The sequence below is a fragment of the Aptenodytes forsteri genome, unplaced genomic scaffold, assembly GCF_000699145.1.
Source record: "Aptenodytes forsteri isolate BGI_AS27 unplaced genomic scaffold, ASM69914v1 Scaffold33, whole genome shotgun sequence".
Taxonomy (NCBI): domain Eukaryota; kingdom Metazoa; phylum Chordata; class Aves; order Sphenisciformes; family Spheniscidae; genus Aptenodytes; species Aptenodytes forsteri.
Window position 1 is genome coordinate 7,759,710 of NW_008795037.1, and position 17,100 is coordinate 7,776,809.

Sequence of the window (17,100 nt, forward strand, 5' to 3'; positions counted from 1 at the left end):
CGGGCGGAGCCGCCCCCGGTTCCGCACAGACGCGGGTTCCCGGGTGGGAGAATCCGCGTTAGCTCTGCCCGGCCCGGCTGGGGGCCGCCTCCGCCGCTGCTCGTTCCGCCGGGCGCTGCGCTGAGGGGCTGGGAAGTGCTCTTCTTCGTTCCGGTGTAACGCCGGCGGCAGAGACCCTCAGGCTTGAAAGACACCGTGCCCGGAAACCCTCCCCAGGAGCTCGTTATTTTCCTTTTAATAAGCCTTTTTAAGTACAAAACACTTTTCGGCGCCACATCTATACTGTTTATTTAAAATCGGTTCCTGTCTTGCCCAAGTCCTCCCCTCGTGGTTCCTGCAGCATCCCAGAGTCCGTTACGTACTTACGGATACACGCACACACGTGCCGGTCCACTTCAGGGGACTGCCTGCTTCAGTCTCGCTGTGTTTACTGAGCGGCATCATCCTTTAATTAAGTAGCTTCACCCTCAAGATTAGGGGAAACCCCCCAGGTAGAGTGTCTTAGCGGGAATATGAAATACCGTGTTGCTTTGCCCACGCTTACAGTTCAGCTCGGAATAGCGTTGCAGCACCTCAGTGTATATATAATTTTTTTTTTTTTGGCATCTGCTTCCAGGAAAAGGAAGAAAGGAGGTCTCTTGCTAGAGCCAGATGAGAAAGAGGAAGAAGAGGCTCAGCAGAATGAAGAGGAGGAGGAGGAGGAAGTGGATAATGTAGAGCAGGTGGAAAGAAACAGAGAAGAGGAAGAAAAAAAGAAAGAGGATGCTCTTTGGGCCAGTTTCCTTAGTGATGTGGGACAGAAACCCAAAGCGGGGGCTACCACGCAAGTGACGCAAGCTAAGAAGGTAACGGGGGCCTGGGCCTTCACCCAGGGAGTGTGGGAAGGGCCTGAAGCTTTAGAGCGCACAGCATTCGTTCTAGCTGGTACCTAATGTCAGTCAGAGCTGGGAAGAGGCTCGGTTCACCCCTGCCCCAACTGCTTTGTAAGCCTGGAGCCCCACCATGGGGCAAACTGTAAGCTGCTGGTTTCCTTCCAGCTGGGGAGGTCTGTGATCTGGCGGTGCTGCTTTTGGAGCTGCTTGTCAGCATCTCGGAGTGTCCCACGGAGCCCCGTTGGCTTCTCTTCCTGGTCCTGGATTCTCCTTGTGACATAGGAGCAGCACAGTGAGCTTCGGTCTGAGCTGTGCTTGTGGGCACAGCTCTCCCCTGAGGCTTGTGCCTTTCCTGATGCTCAAAAAAAGGGAGACTCCGTGTGTATGAGTGGGGAAGCAGAACAGACCTGTGCTGACGTCTCTGTGCCTTGCCCGTCATATAGTGAGGACGTCTGGAAGATGCTGCTTGTTGGGATGGACATTTGTAACAAGAATAGTTACAAATTTAGTTTACTTTATAAACTCCATTAACATGCTCTCACTCTATGCCTGCAGAGGTTTTCTGTAGAGAGAATTCTGTGTGTAATCAGCTGTTTAAAAGGATTTGGTTCTTAATAAAACCAAATGCACGTATGTGCCTTGCAAAACCTCTCACACTGGAGGTGGTAGAAGGGAAGAAGGTACCAAAACTGACCTTCTGTTGCTAGAATTGTCTTTTTTCTTTTTTTTTGAGTGGTCAGCCAAAAAAGTATTTTGTAACAAAAGTCTGGACTCTTGACTCAGTGATGCTTGGCAAGTGCAGTTCTCCTCACTGTGTGAAGCTTCTTTCCACAACCGTTGTAAGGTTGCAGAACAGGTGTAGTTGCGTAATCTTTGCTTGCAACTTTTAGAGGAAGAGTCCTTTCGTCTGAACCCTCCTGCTTCTCTCCACCTCAGTTGTTACTGGCTGAACAGCTGAGGTGGTTACAGGTAGAATTAGAGAGAAGGACAGAGGAAAAATTCTCTTCTGAGCAATTCTACTTTTATGGGCAGATCACTAAAATGTGAGTGGTCTTTGAAAGTTCCTCTGTAGCCTAGAATAATTTATGGAGAGGTGAAGTTCCTCTGTTCTCTTTGTGAACTTCAAGGAGACATCTTAAGTCCAAATTAAGATCTCTGCGGTGTGTGGGTGACTTAGAGCAAGAATTTTGGCTTTTGTTTTGATTATTTACAGGGTCTGAGGTTTTTTATGTATGCTGTTAAAGCTGTAGTTGTGAGTGAGTAAATTAAGAGGCGTTGTTGACAAGTACCTTAACAAAGGTATTTCCCTCTCAAATTAAAGAGACATTATTGGCAAGTAGCTTAATATCTTCAGGGTTCTCTATGAAGATCAGCCTTGCTTTTCCTGCTGATGGGTTTTGTTCTTCTATATTATTGAGTAAAAATAAACCTATTTCTGTGTAATCCACCCTGGCAGCTTTACTGCCTGGCGGTGCTTAGTTGGGGAGAACTGAGTCTTCAGGCTTCTGCTTGCTTTCTGGACCACAGCAGTGTATTCTTGCTCCTTCCTACATTTAATTACAACTTCACTTCTCGTTTTGGATCTGTTTTGATCCTTGAGCTCCACTGAGAGCCTGGAACCAAAGTGGGGAATTCCCTTCTGGTGGCAGGGGCGTTTGTTTCCTTTTTCTTGTCTGTGGGTGACTTGCTTTGACCGGCCAGCCGAAATTGCAGGGCTACCCGAGGTCTGTGTTGGGTCCTCGGCCCCTTTGAGTCGTAATTTGGCTTGGCTCCACAAATGCATTGTTTTGCTTTCTCCTTTGTATGTTTTGTAGGCTGAAGAAGAGAAGAGTGGGAACAAGCTTCAGGAGAAACCAAAAGAGTCTGAGAAGCCAAAAGATTCAGGAAAAGTGACAATCACCAAAGTGTTCGATTTCGCTGGTGAGGAAGTCAGGTAAGTTGGCAGATGTGATGTGTCTGCCGCGGGCTCAGAGCAAACCGAGTGCTGCTCTTCTGCTGGCAGGCTGGAGGTGTGCTGTGAAGCCTGGCATATCTTCTTTCTCCTTTACAATTTTTTTTTTATCATGAGCACATACAGACCTCAGGGAAAATGAAGCCAAGATTTTCCTGCCCGAGGGCTGCAGAGTGTCCTCATATGCAGGCCTCAGTCTTTGCTCAACTTCAAAATATGCCTGTAAATTCACTTGGGCTTCCCTGTCTGGACAGTGTTTAAAATGGTTGGCAAAGCTTCCCGGTGGCGCTGCCACTGTGGAGGCTGAGACACGGAGAGAACCGCATATGGCCCCCCAGGGATGACGGCAGTGCATTTTATTCCTTCAGTCTAGTCCAAGCCCTGTGCTGGGGGCAGGATATTTGCTGGCACTTTCCCCGGTGATGTGCACAAACCACTACAAAGAACTGCAGATGGTAAGAGGTGTTTTGCTGAACGGACTAATAGCTGAGTGCTTTTACCTCTGAAACAGCTGCAGCAAAGGTGATGGCCTAGGTAAAATCATCCTTTAGGCTGAGTTTGGCTTGCAAGGTGCCTCTCGGGATGCTCTGCAAAAAGGGGCAGGCATTTTATAAATACGTAAGACCAGAACTGCGGGGCCTGGGTGAACCCACTTGAAATCTGAATGCACTGTGACCTTGTGGTTATTACCATGGTGTATTTTTTTTTTTAATATGTAGCTGTAAACCTGGTTTTGTCAGATGAGAATTTCGCCTCTATTTTGTGTGACAGCAGAGGGCAGCAGTTCCCAGCAATAACACCCACGCTGCCTAAATCTGGAGGAGGAAGCGGAGAGCAGGGGCTTCCGCTGCTCTTGCTTTTCATGTCAGCACTGCTGCCTGAGCTGTTTGAAAAATCTGAGGAGAGCCATGAGTCATAGTAGTGACTTCCCTATTTCCCTGCACAATCCAGGCTGTAGGAATACCCTTCACTCACTGATGAAATGGCAAAGAACTGCACGACTGCAGCTTTTCTGAGAGACAGTATGTGTCATACGCTTTCTACAAAGGAAAGGCGAAGTCTTTCCCGTGGACAGATGAAAATCTGTAGCAGAATTAAAGACAGAAATTTTGTCTTCTGATGCACACTCCCCTCCTCAGCCGCCAGCTTGTTTGTCCCTGATTTTTCTGTTTTTTTTCTGGTTCAAATGCGATGTCCTACCAGGTGAGAATAGCTGAAGATACAGGATCGCAGGGCTGTCATACAAAAGCCTTGTTGAGTTCTGACGTATCATCAGATGGCGTACGGCAGAACTGCGTTCCTGGTGCTTTGGGGTGGCATGAAATCAGCATGCAATCTTATGTGAAGTCTGGACATGTCCATCTGCGTGTTGTAGGTGAGTGTCATGACCTAACGTGAGCCTAGAAGCATATCGCTTAAAGGAGGGGGTTGATTTACAGGGAAACTTGCCTTGTAGGCTTACTTCAGAACATGAGTCTTCCACTTGCGGAAAGGAATTTTTCTTTTGTGCAATTTTTTTGTGAAGTATAGGACCCTTTAAAGTAGGGAGTTAGTAAAAACATCTGCCTTGAAGCTTCTTGTTTACCTGTGTCTATGAAAAGAAGCCCCAGATAATTATGATTTAAGCATAGAATTACTCAGGTGTTGGTCTGATTCTGGCATTCTAGATTTTGCCTGGTGGTTACACATTAGCTTTACCAGTGCTGCTCTTGCTTTTATTGGTAATATTAGTTGGAGGGGCCGGGGAAACTCTGTCCTTCAGAAAGTGGCTTGCCTTATGTGAACAGAACTTGTCCAGGGCTCCTAAGATGCTGAGTTTGTGCTTTTGACATCAGTATCTTATCTGTAGTTTCTTAATAGCTATAGCTAAGTTAGATAAAGGCATATTTTTCTGCACCAGTTGCTTTTCTAGTGTCCTTTGTACTGCTCAGTACTGACTGTTTCCCCTGGGGATCTGCAAAGGAATCGATCCAAGTTTCTACTAGTTTTTGATCAAATAGGCAAAAGCTGGAGCCTGGGCGACAATGAGACTGTAATCCTACAAACCACCAAGGCTAATGTATTTTTTGTTTACAGCAGCCGTTGTATCAAGAGGTTACAGAGCCAGCAACAGAAAGCTTGCAGCGAGGTCTGGAGGACTGTTTTCTGCTGGCGCCAGAGTTACAAAGTGCTGCTTTCTTTAGCTCTTTGATAACACAAAAATCCTTCGGTGTTTTTTGCCCCCTTGATTTTTGTGATATTCAAAGCTGAAGCTTTTGTGTTGTTTGCCACATCTTGCATCTCTAAATGCGTTACACTGTTAGCTGTGGGCAGGATAGAAGGAGCTATCGCTGCTTACAGCTACCGGTGCTTTCCTGTAACGGCAGTAGGTGAGGGCCAGAGGGCTGTTTTTTCTTTAGAATAGTGGGAGGTTGTCTTTGCACGACCCTAAAGTCTGCAAATGCTCTGAATACCAAACGTTGACTTCCCTGCCTGGGGAAGCAGCTGGCAAATTGTTGGTTACAAAGGCCAGCACACGGTAGTTGTGTGTGCGCGCGCGTTTCTGGACTGAAAGAACTGAAATGAGAGGGCTGTCTCTGTTGCTTTCCTTTCTAAATGGTTCGAGGCTACTTTTGAGTGTTGCTCTTTTGAAAGCTTGAGAAGAATTTAGATCAGTATTTAAGCACTGATAGATTCAGGGCACAAATTTCGACAGTCTGCTCGCTGAAGCTCCTAACAGAAGATCATTTAGCCCTGATCTCATGTTGCAGAACGATTTATTTTCTCCTGTAAGAAGACAGTATAATCTCTCTTGCGTGACTGGAGTAGCAGAAGTCTCTTGAAAGAAATCTCCAGCTACGGGGCTGTACTAGAATAGTGAAAGACCTTCCTCTTTAAGCTGTCGCCTCCCTTATAGGTTACTGTTGCACTTAGTGTCCATTTTGATTAGCCTGTGCTTGTATCAGTTGCTAATGCTGAACTTTAGGCTCAGAGTATTACGAATTACTAATTACCAAATAAAGAATTAAATTTAGTGGCTTTTAATTTTATAAAATACATGATTTTAGTATTACCTTGTAAAACCAAAGCTGTTGAATCCTGGAACTAGAAGCAATCTTGCACTGATTTCTGTGTTTTCCAGTTGTGACTGTTCTGTCTGCCTTTCATTCCTCCCTGGTGTTAAACAGATGAGGAGCAGCAGGTGACTGTCACCCAGATGGCTGTAATTGTGGGCAGTGGGAGCAATTTGCAAAGGCAGTTCAGCATCTAAATGGAAGTTCAAGTCATTTCTCACTGGCAGAGGAGATTGAAGCCCCTTTGAAGCCTCTGGTTTATGAACTTGCCTGACGATGCAGGACGTGTGGTTGCATTAATAGGGAATCGCGTCCCTGGTGCCAGGGTTTATCTGTTGCAAAATGCAATTGCTGCATGATGAGGCTTGTTTTCTCTTTGGCCGTCCAAACTACTTTGGCCCTTGGCTTTCTTTGAACCGCTGTTGTGCTCGGTGTATCAAAATGGTTCTTCTGTGCTCCTTCCCTGAAAGTCAACTTTGTGTCCATCCAGGACTGCAGCAGAATGCAGCTCACATACGTGGAGCTGGCCCAGCCCCGTGGTGTCAATCACAGTCAGCCTAACAACTTGCGAGGGAAGAGCAAAGTCGGGTCATTGAATGCTAGCAGGAGTAGGTTTCAGTTAGAAACATCTTCTGTGTACCTTATTTCGCTTGCGGGAGGCAAAACGAAGTTGAGAGGAGTAATGGTGTCTGGCTTGGGTGCTAATTCGGGAATGGGAGGCCTGTGTTCGACACCCGGCTTTGTTCATACATTGCAAATTCCAAGTAAAGGACTCAAACCTAGAAGCTTCGTATTTCTGTGCATATGTGCTTTGTTCGTATGGTTTACGTCCGAAGTTTTACACACTCAGGTTATTCTTAATGGTGGGAATGCTTTCCTGGTACTGCAGAGTTGCCGTGCTGTGCTGATAGTGTTGTGTTGTGCTGGCAAACCTGTGGCTTGTGCTGCCTGAGTGACCCTCGGCCAGTTCCCCGTGTGTGTGAACAAAGCAGCCAAGCCAAAGCAAAGCCGTAGTAGGGCTCCACTCTCCATCTGTCACTAGGGAGAGCCCTGCTCTTTTCCTGAAACCTGTCACAGCTCCCTTTACTTTCCCACAAGGCTGTCTTCTCCAGGAGTGTCAGTCTGGAGAAGTCGGAAAGGCTCCCAGCAAGCTGGGCAATGGCCTCAGACCTCCGCACTGTGGTCCTTTCCTGCCCGGCCCTCACCGCTGGTAGGTGGCAAATAGCTAACTTCTCGGAGGCTTGGTGGCAAATAGCTAACTTCTTGGAGGCAATTGCTCCTGACCTCTGGAGGACTTGTGGATTCGATTTTGCATCAACCCTTGAGCCCTTTTCTCAAGCGTCTTCCCTGTGCTTGCATGCTCGGAACCTGTTTCTTTCAGCGTTCTCACGTGTCTGGCAGGTGTTCCTGTGATGTGAGTAATTCTTGGCTTCTCGCCACATCTGGGGCCAGAATTGTCATGCAAGCTGCATGGCCGCTGGCAGCATGCTGGGCCTGGATCCATGTAGAAATGCTTCAGGAGGAGGTTTCAAGATTTCCTCTCCATGTCTGCAGTGTGAGCTCTCTTCTGCTGTCTAGATGCTGGGGTAAGCGAGTGCAAAGATCCAGCCGGTACTTTCTTGCACACTGTGTGTCTTCCTCCTGCTGAGCAGCTGATAAGTGCTGAAGGCATCATTCTTACTGCTGTGTCAGAAACTGCCAGGCCACAGGGCCCTGAACCTGAAGCATTTACAGCCGGGGAGCTGGGGGTTTATGGTGGACCTTGCATAACGGGTAAATGCTAGTCCAGTGAACTCTTCGGTTACTTTCGTATTTGAGGGCTGAGCAGATGGGTGAGATTTTGCTGAGTTTGACTGAAGCTCATCTTTTCAGGCTGAGCTCGGTAATTTTTATCTGCTTTTTAAGTGCCTGCTTCCTGATTAATTCAGGCTGCTTCTGAAAGTATTCCTCGGTGTTTGCCTGATTAAAGCTTACTGTTCCTTTGAAAGTCGGTGCTGGAATGCCCATGTTTGGTGGGGCAGCAAGCCCTGCTCAGTGCTCTCGCTGGGAGAGCTCTCAGCTTCAATTCATAGCCGTGAAAATCACTTGACTTATGGTGGTCTTTTTTTCTTGCTCCAAGGGACAGATGATGACCCAATTCCATGGATCTTGTTTGCTTTTTTAGGTTGCTTTTAGGTGGGTTTTAATAAGCCATTTAGTCCAGAGGTATATACGAAGGAGCAGAAAGCTCTCTGATGTCTTTGAAGTCCTTGAAGGCTTTACAGATGTAAAGAGGGAAAATCCTTAGCTTTCCTACAGAACTTTCTGTCCATGTATCTCAAAGCACTTTCTAAAGAAGTGTTGTTATTCTCCGTTTGGGAATATGAAAACTGAGGCGTGCCAGAGTTGATGACATCCACTGATTCACTGGGGCTCCTGGATCTCATGGCTCAGGACACCCAGGGATCCAAGCTTCACTCGTGCGTTGCATCTACCCAATAAAACTAGGAAGGGCCGGGTGCCAAACATACTGGGCAATAAGCAGCGTCATGCTGAGTATGGGACTTGCTGCCAGATACAATGATTACTTAAAAGTTCATACGGTTTCACAGAAGGGTTCATACAGTTTCATAGAAGGAACTGGGCAAACTTATAACAGCCCAGACAAATTTTTCTGACATATGTGAGACACGAACTCCATCTCCAGATAAGGGCTCCCTACTGTTGACTCTTGTAGGAGACTGGATTTGTGACTTAGAATAGCCTCTGGTCTCCCACAATATGGCTGCTTTTATTTGTGTGTCCGCCGTGCTGCGAGGAAACAAGTTGTGCTGGCTATGTGTGCTGAACAGAGTTGAGAGGCAGCTTGTGTTCTAGGTTAGGGAAGATGATGGTTCACAGTGGGGCTGTTGCATCTTAAAAGCAAAATACAAAGCTTTAAAGGGGTACATAAAGCATCTGATTAATAACTGAATAGTTACAAGCTTAAGTTGTTGTAGTAATTATGGGGGTTTATACTGGCCGAGGTTGATATTTCACCTGCCACAGTTGAAGTGTGGGGTGAAAGAGAACCTGATTTTCACCTGTTACTGTTTGTAAATGGTTATCATCTAGGATGTTCCTGGGAAAAAAACCTCATTACTCATTCTGTGTTGCTGCTTCACAGGTTTTCATCCTACCTTAAGGATTCAAGAAAAAAAGATTATTCAGAGGAGATTGTTCTTAAGTTGGAATTCAAGGACCTTAAGTTGGATCAGTGGTTTGGTTTTGGTGGTGAAATTCGTGACCTTTTGAGCAGGAGAAGCAAAGGTGAAGTAAGGTGGCTGAGGGCAGGCTCTTGTCAGGAGGCTTACCTGGGCTAATAAAAGCCCTTTGTCGGCCAATAGTGCGGATCTCCTTTGTACAAGAATGCCGTTGACAATGGGAATTGTGTGGGCAGGGCTACAGGCTGTGGCCAAACTTTCTTTTTTTGGTGTCCCACGAAGTCATCAAGGTCAGCATAGCCTTTAAGTTAGGCCTGGTTGAGTGGGGTGGTGAGGCCTGAGCCCAGGCTGTGGTGTCAGCTGGGCTGCTGGACTCTTCACCTTGGTGAGCTACTCAGGAGAGCTGATTTATGCCCTCACGGAGAGGAGAAGTGCTGACCTGTGCGCAGCAGAGCTGAGGTTATAATTCAGTTCTCTGCGGTTGTATGGTGCTGCTTCTTGGGGATTTCTTGATGCTGCCTCTCATTACTGAAATACTGTTTTTCTTTTTTTAATCTTAGCTCACCTGTGTGCTTGTTGAATAAAGGGATGACACCTATGTCTTAGACTGCTCACTGTTTCTGACCCCAGATCTGCTGTCCTTTTCCAGAGCTTCAGCCCCTTGATCCTGACCCTTTTCAGGAGAGAGCAGGTGGAAATGGCTGCAGGAGAAGCAAGTCAGACATCTGAGAACAGCCCGAGCTTTCCAAAGTCCTTGTTCAGCCTCTGATTTCCTTCTCAGTGGCTGTGATGTCCTCTCTGCTCCTTACGTGACAACTGAGACCGACCAAATGTGACAGAGTTGGGAAACAAAGGGGGTGCAAGCCAAGGAGTTTGGGAGACTACCACCGATTTTTATTGCTTTGCTTTGAAGACAGTTAAGGTAGCTGTCTGAGCAATAGCTGCTGCTTCTGCTTCTTCCTTGAAGCAGGAGTGGAGAGAATGCTGAGGCTGATAGAGTTATCTGCTTCTGCTTCTTCCTGGCAAGCATTGAGCAGGAGTGGAGAGAATGCTGAGGCTGATAGAGTTAATGTATTTCAAGGGAAAGGGGGGAAAAGAGCAGGGAATTTACTCCCACAACTCTCAAGATTTAGAGCTGGCACAGAGAGCAATTTTAAAAACGTGTAACTGTCCATCTGCGTTCTTGCTCTGTGGTCTCAGCATGGCTCAGTCAGATGTGTTAGGCTAATTAGCACTGAGAGAACATGTAATACCATTAACTCTCTCCTTACCTTGTGATGCTTTTCAGGAAACTCAGTGGATGAGTAATAGCAAGGGGTTGGCAGCATGCTCACACTTCTTGCTGGGTGTGAATCTTGGTCATTTGTTTTGTGCTCATGGGGTTTTGCGCAATGCTGAGTGAAGGACAGTTGCTTTTAAAATCAGGAGAAAGATCAGTAGTTCGGGTGTGCATCTCTTACTGATGTTGTAGGTGGTGGTGTGCATGTCAGATCAAGGCTGATATGTGTGATATGTTCCATATGTGCTTTTTTTGCAAAAGCCTTTGCTGTATTGCTTATACATGTAACGCTCACCTGCCTTCTCACTCACCAGAGTCTGTCTCCTGAAGCCTTATATTGAGTGAGAAGGCAGGTGAGCGTTACCAGAGTCTGTCTCCTGAAGCCTTATATTTGGAAAGCCCTGCCGTTTTTCCAGGTGGATAGCAAGTGGTACACAGCTTCCACCGGCTGAGGTAGACAGGTGTTGTCAGATTAGATATGGAAGACAATGAACTGAACTCATAGGGGCAGAGGATGAAACCACTCGTTGTATTTAGGTGTGCTTTTTGCAATGGCTTTGACTACAATAGCAAGGAAGTGTTAGGAAAAGTAAGACAAAATGAATTTCAGTAGCCCCTTGAAAAGCCACTCCAAAGTCCAGCCTCTCCGAGGACTTTTGTTTCGTGTTGATGACCGGTGATGCTAGATGTTCGTAGGGTTTTATCCTCAGTCCCCCTTGGCTAAGGGGTTCTAGGGAAATGTATTCTAGCCACTTTCCAGTGACATACCTCTTCCTCAGTGAAGCTTGCACAGTGCAAAAACCTTGGCTTTTAAGACTTTTCCAGAAATTTAATCTGAGCAGTAGGAGCCTGGGGATGATGCCTTGGGACCATAAGACAAATCAAACCACCCATAATTACGTGGAATATCAATGTGACTGCTGTTTAGAGGTGGCAGTCTAAAAAGTGACTGGTTGCTTTTCTGCAAACAAGCACCAAAATGCTGATCTTGGCATAACGGAGTGTAGGCAGCAGCCTGTTCCTGTCCTTATGCTGTTGTTGTTCATAGAGGTCAGAGCATGCCTCGGTTATCCACAGTTTATATTGGCTTTTTCCAATTTAAAAAACAGCTATTGATTTTTTTTTTTTTGGGAAGCCAGTAAGTGAAGATATGTTACCTTTCAAAAGATGCTTAAGAATGAACGGGTCTCGGGGGCACGTTTTGATAACCTTTCCTCTGCACGCATCCACTCCCTGATGCTTCAGAATTTCCTTGGGGAATCCTAACGTTGTACAATGCTGATTGGCACGATGGTGGCCCAGAGATGAGGTCGTTAAGTGTGAGCAGGAGCTATGTCGTGTGCTGGTTCACTCGCTAGGCATTTGCCTCTCTCAAAGGCAGCTGCAGAAATTAAAACTTCATCGACAGTGTGACAAACCTAGCCAGAACTCTAAGCCAGAGCACTTGCTTCTAAAGTAAATCATGTTATGGTCTGCTTAATGTGCTTTGAGAAGGGGAATGGCCTAGCGAACAGCTCCTAACCAGGATTTTCATTAGTAGATGTGCAGATGAGGCTTCTGCTTAGATGGGGAAGCTGAAGCACAGAGGGGCTGTGACTTGCAAAGTGTTACACAGTAGTGCCAGCTTTTTCCAGTGCGTTATCTGGCATTCACCGACATGCTGACTCCTGTCTTCTTCCTTTATGTTACCACGCTTTTGAAAATCCCGAAGTGACTGAGCAGATGTCCACCTGAAAGTCACCTTACGCTTCTAATACGGCTTGATGCTTTTAAGGAAATAACTGACGTGTGCTGGTTTCATTTGTGCATTTTTGCTGGTGATCAGTGTGATGAAAAAGAAGGCTCAGCTGGGATCTCCAAAGGTGGGAGGAGTCTTAAAGCATCTCCAAAATGATGACTTGACCTCCAGATTAACTTGGGCGTTTCTATGGCTTTCAAACCTGTGGTATCTGGGTGCTGCATCAGCTTTGGGAACTGGATGACCAACTGCGTTCTCCCATTTTCAGGTTCTTCCAAGTGTTTTCTGCCTATGTTGTGTGTTGTTAGTGTGGAAATACTTAAGTAAAAATCCCACCCTTGCCCAGTATGTAAGGGAGGAGACCTTGTTTCTGTACCTGGCTCTCAGACAATTTCCTGACTTTTGAAAATCTGGAAACAGAAGGTGCTTAGTGACCTATTGAGGTCTCACAGGGGCTCTCTTGCTATTAGTAAGGAGATCTTTTGTCCCTCTGTTCATGCCTTCATCGCAGGGGCCTCAGATCCAGTCCCAGCATTTTGCTGCTTGCCCCGTTTCCCTTGCTTCCAAGCTGCTGCCTCGTTCTTGACAGCTCCAGGCTCAGAAAGGGGCTTTTGATGTCTGGTGAGATGCTGGCAGAGCCTGCTTTGCAGCCCTTGGGCCTGGGGTTCCCCTGCTGGAAAGTGCAGCTTGGGAGATGGATTTTTTTTTTTTTTTTTTGTAACGAAGAGATTCTGAAGCAGGAGGGTTTCTGTGCTAGCCTGAAGGGAAGGCAAAGCTGTTTGCTGCCTTACTATCTCATTAACACATTACAAATCGAGTCAAGCTTAGTCTGGCCTTTTCCCCATGGGGATGTTTCTGCTTTGTAGCGTGTGTTGACTCCTGTTGTGATCTGTGTAACCTTTATGTCCAGTGTTCATAGCTGTAAGTGAATTTTGAACCCCTGGCTCTTGAGACCTACAATACTCCCTCCCTCAGCAAGAGAAGAGATCTGCAACGCGAACGTTGCACTGCTTTGCAGGAGTTGTGGGGTTGCAGGGATCTGTCTTGCTTTTGGTCTACTTGCAAGTCATGGTTAACAGGGTCAGAGGACTGTCACACTCACACGTACAGCAGCTGCATCTGTTCACCTGGATTGCTCAACTCAGAGGTGTGTTCCATAATTTGGAGTTAATCCTTTTGGGAGGTACAAATAAAAATGATGGGATGCCTCAAAGACTGAAATGCAAACTGCATGTCAGGATTTTGGGCTGGCCAAGGGAATAGTTATCCAAAGAAGCAAGCAGAGACCCGGTGCTTGGAGATACTTAAAACTGGGGTGGATAAAGCTGCAGTCAACAGGGAGGTGAAGCCTTGTGCCCTGGCTGTGGGTCAGCTACTCCGGAGAGCTGTGTTTGATGTGCTCTACCTATTGCAAGCCCCCGTGGGAGCTCGGTAACTGGAGTGTTACTTTTCCTTTGGATTTAGAGAGTCTCTTGCGGAAGTAGCAAGCAGAAGCCCAAAAGGGGCCTGACAGCTTGGTCAGCATCTCAGATGGCAGCACTGTCCATACTTTTTTAATTTTTTTTTTTACATCTGTCACAAAGTCTTTGTCAAACAGGAGATGATGGAAAATCGGTTGTTTCCTTCAAGGCTTATGAGGTTAGGACGTGGATGTCAAAAACACAAAGTCTGTCAAACAGGAGATGATGGAAAATCGGTTGTTTCCTTCAAGGCTTATGAGGTTAGGACGTGGATGTCAAAAAGCACTTTTTATGCATTATTGATGTTGAAGTGCCGCTCATCTCTGCTTGTTTTCAGATGAACTGGTTTGAGATGCTGACTGCTTGGATAGCAGCACACACCTGCTGCGAGGAGCAGCACCAGGCAGGCAGCTTGGCCCTCACCTGACTCCAGGAGAGCTCTGATCAGATTTGTTTCTTTTTAAAAACCAGCCAGCAGCTTCTGTGCAGATAGGCAGCCCACAAAATTATCAGTCACTCCAGCTTGGTCTTGTCTGTGTTGCTTCAGGGAATAGGTTCAGTTTCCCAGGGAACAGCTTCTCCCACCTGGTTTGAAGAGCAAGGTTTGGAGAATGTTGGTTTTTTTCTGAAAGGGAGAAAACTAATGTTTTACTTGGAAATTAGAAAAGTGATGGGGACCTATTAATTTTAGCTCTGTTTGCTTTATACCACGTAATCCAGCATAAAATAAATACGTACCCAGTGTGCAGGCAGATGTGTCCCGGAGGTTCAGTTGTGTGAGGACTTAATTCTCTCCTGGAAGGTGCTGAACATGTTGCACTCCAGCGGCTTCAGGATCTCGCAGGCTGGAGCACCTGCCTCTCGTACAGTGCGTCTGTCTGTGGAAGGCACCCAGGACATGGCAGCTCAAGCACAAGGGTCCACCAAAACAAATACTCAGACAAAATATTCCTCTTGGTTCAGAAGGGATTAGGTTTTTTTACAAACCCCTGTAGATGAGTATTGCTTGCTCCTCAAGTGATCATTCCAGAAGGCTGGAGGACTACTTAATGAGGCTAGACACAGATGGGGAATACTGAAAAAGGATAATTAGCCTAATTTTCCCCCCCCTTTGGTCTGTGATTCCCCTGAGCTAACAACATTAAGATCATGTGGAAAGTTTTATAATTGTGTCAGGTCTAAACTGGAGCAGGTTTCCCAAGTGAGGACTGAGTGTCCTGAGTACAAGTGGTAAAGAGTTGGCATTTTCCAGAGCTTCCACTCTTGCTCTCCCTTTCTCAGCATGGAGGTCAGGGGAGATGGTACCTTTGTGCCGCTGCGATTAGGGATCTTAACTATCTTCTCAGCTCCAAGTCCCCTTTATACCCAAATACCAACGTGTGCTTACTCAGCCTGATGTGCGCCAGGCATTTTGGTTAGGAGAATAGCCACCTGGGAGTGAGTCAGAGGGATTTCGGCACTTGGGATGCATAAAGTTGCTATTACACAGCAGACTAGGGACAGAAGCCTGCAAGCTTTCTTGATGTGGCCGTTGTCTTTCTCAGCTTCCCCTATCCTGCCTCTGAGACCCTGCCTCCTTTTTCCCCTCCTTGCAAGGATGTGGCTCTGCTGATGCGCTTCTGTAAGGGCTTGCAGGGCACCTTGCTGCTTGCTGCTGAGCTGGGCGCTTTCCTGACATGCTGCACCCTTGGCATCCCTTATGCTAGTTCCGTTTCTTGCAAACGGGACTGGATTCAGCTCTGCTAGAGTAGAGGCACCTGACCACTGCACTGGGGTGAGTCCTGGGGTGTAGGTGTTATGCTGTGCCATGGTAGCGGGAGTGGGATGATGTGATATGGATTGGGACCCTCCTCTTCCCGCCTGGTAACTCTGCACCTGGTGTAAAGACCAGAATGCAGGAGAAAAGCTGGTGTATTAGACTTACTCTGCCACTGAACCGAAAATTTGGTTTTAAGCCCCTTTTGCAGATTAGCTGGAGCTGTGTGAATGCGGTGCTCACTTTAGCCTGTATTCCTCCTTCCTTTTAGGTTCTTATGTGGCTAAGGGGGCTGCTGGGAGCAGATCAAACACTTGTTCTTAAATTAGGATGTTACAGTTCAGTACTGTAAGTGCTTTGTGGAACAACTTCTGGGACAGCCCACGACAGCATGTGGGTTGTCTTCGTGTGGTTTGGTGCCCAGCATACATAACTGGGGCATCTTCCATGCACGTAGGTTGCAGCAGTTCAGTTGGTAAATGTAAAGGGAAGGGTGACAAGTTCTTCAGTGGAAGTTAGAAGTAACATACCCGCAGCTGGGCATCAAAACAGCAGGCTGGGTGGTTATGGGTATGCGTAAATGCTTGGGTACCACTTTGAGCTTGGCTCAGCGATGAAGGGTCCTAAGGAGGACACCTGTAAGTATTCGAGGCACTTAGATGATCTAGTTTCTAGTGTGTTTTCCTTATAATAACTTTTAAATGTGGAAGACCTTTCTATTTTACAGTTGCACAGCACCTTATACAGTAGCTACCAGGCTCCAGCACATCCAGAAAATTAATAACTGTTCTGTGTTTTGGAAGTCGTATTATGCAATTTAATAGCATAGCAGTATAATGAAATCTTTACGGGAAAGTGATGAGAGTGAGTGGTTTTGTGTGTGAATTACAGGGTCTGCGAGTGGGTGAGACACTAGCTACTTGTTTTATTGCTGACAATATACTTCTTTTCATGTTTATTTCTGGATTACAATGTGTGAATAGCATCCCAGTAAACAGTCAGGCAAATAGTTATTTATCAAGTATTTAAAAGTGAAAGGTCTTGTAATTTTCCTTAGTAATGACTGTGATTTCTTCCAGCTGGATTAATGGCTCCCATTTCTCCCCATGAAGAACAAGAAGTGTTTTGGTTTCTACACGGAGAGTTATTGTCTCCCATAATAATGCACACCAGAGGATTTTTTTCCTTCCTGGCCTGGGATCTGGGAAAGGTTGAAATGTGCATAACCTGAATTAATACCTCGTAAAGCTCTTTAATATTCTTTCTTTTGTCATTCCTGTTGGAGCGGTGCAGGAGTTGCTGCTGGCATCAGCCCAGCAGCAGCCTGCCTCAGAGCTGCTTTTGTTTCGGTTTATGAGGCAATCAGTGGGTCTTGTGATGGAATCGCCTTCAAAGGTCACTTTTAATTACTTTTCTGACGCATTCCTCTGTCCCCAGCTGGGCAGTCCTGGTGGAACAGGTTGCTACAGCGGACAACTTCAAAAATATACTCTAGAGCAGGTGCTGGCAGGCCAAAGGGTGCAAAAAAAATTGAACAAAGTGTTATATTCTGTGCCCAGCCATTGCTGCTGCTGGTGGTGGAGGAAGCGAGTATCAAAGCCTAAGTAATCCCTTGGTAGCAACCTGTCTCGTGCTCCTGGATAACAAAGTGATTTCTTTGCTGCTGAACTGACTGTCATTGAAGGGCTGCGCCAGACCCTCCCTGCATGTCGTGTTGAGGGGCCACAGCAGGTAGAGGTTTCTCCTTTCTCACCCTTTCTGGGATTGACCATCTTCCTGCTCCGAGAGCTGTGGCTTGTAGCGCTGGTC

At 46.5% G+C, this 17,100-nt stretch overlaps 2 protein-coding genes across 2 annotated transcripts in view; one reads left to right on the forward strand and one right to left on the reverse strand.

Annotated features, from left to right (window-relative positions):
- The window catches only part of TMEM170A (transmembrane protein 170A), a 2,794-nt gene extending 2,694 nt beyond the window's left edge, over positions 1-100 (reverse strand). The window contains exon 1 of the mRNA XM_019471384.1: positions 89-100. The gene's annotated coding sequence lies outside the window, so the exon portion shown is untranslated. The remainder of the gene's footprint in view (positions 1-88) is intronic.
- A 412-nt stretch (positions 101-512) lies between these two features.
- CFDP1 (craniofacial development protein 1) overlaps positions 513-17,100 on the forward strand; it is a 70,755-nt gene continuing 54,167 nt past the window's right edge. The window contains exons 1-3 of the mRNA XM_009276799.1: positions 513-550; positions 617-845; positions 2,687-2,805. Coding sequence (XP_009275074.1) covers positions 513-550; positions 617-845; positions 2,687-2,805 — 386 coding nt within the window. The remainder of the gene's footprint in view (positions 551-616; positions 846-2,686; positions 2,806-17,100) is intronic.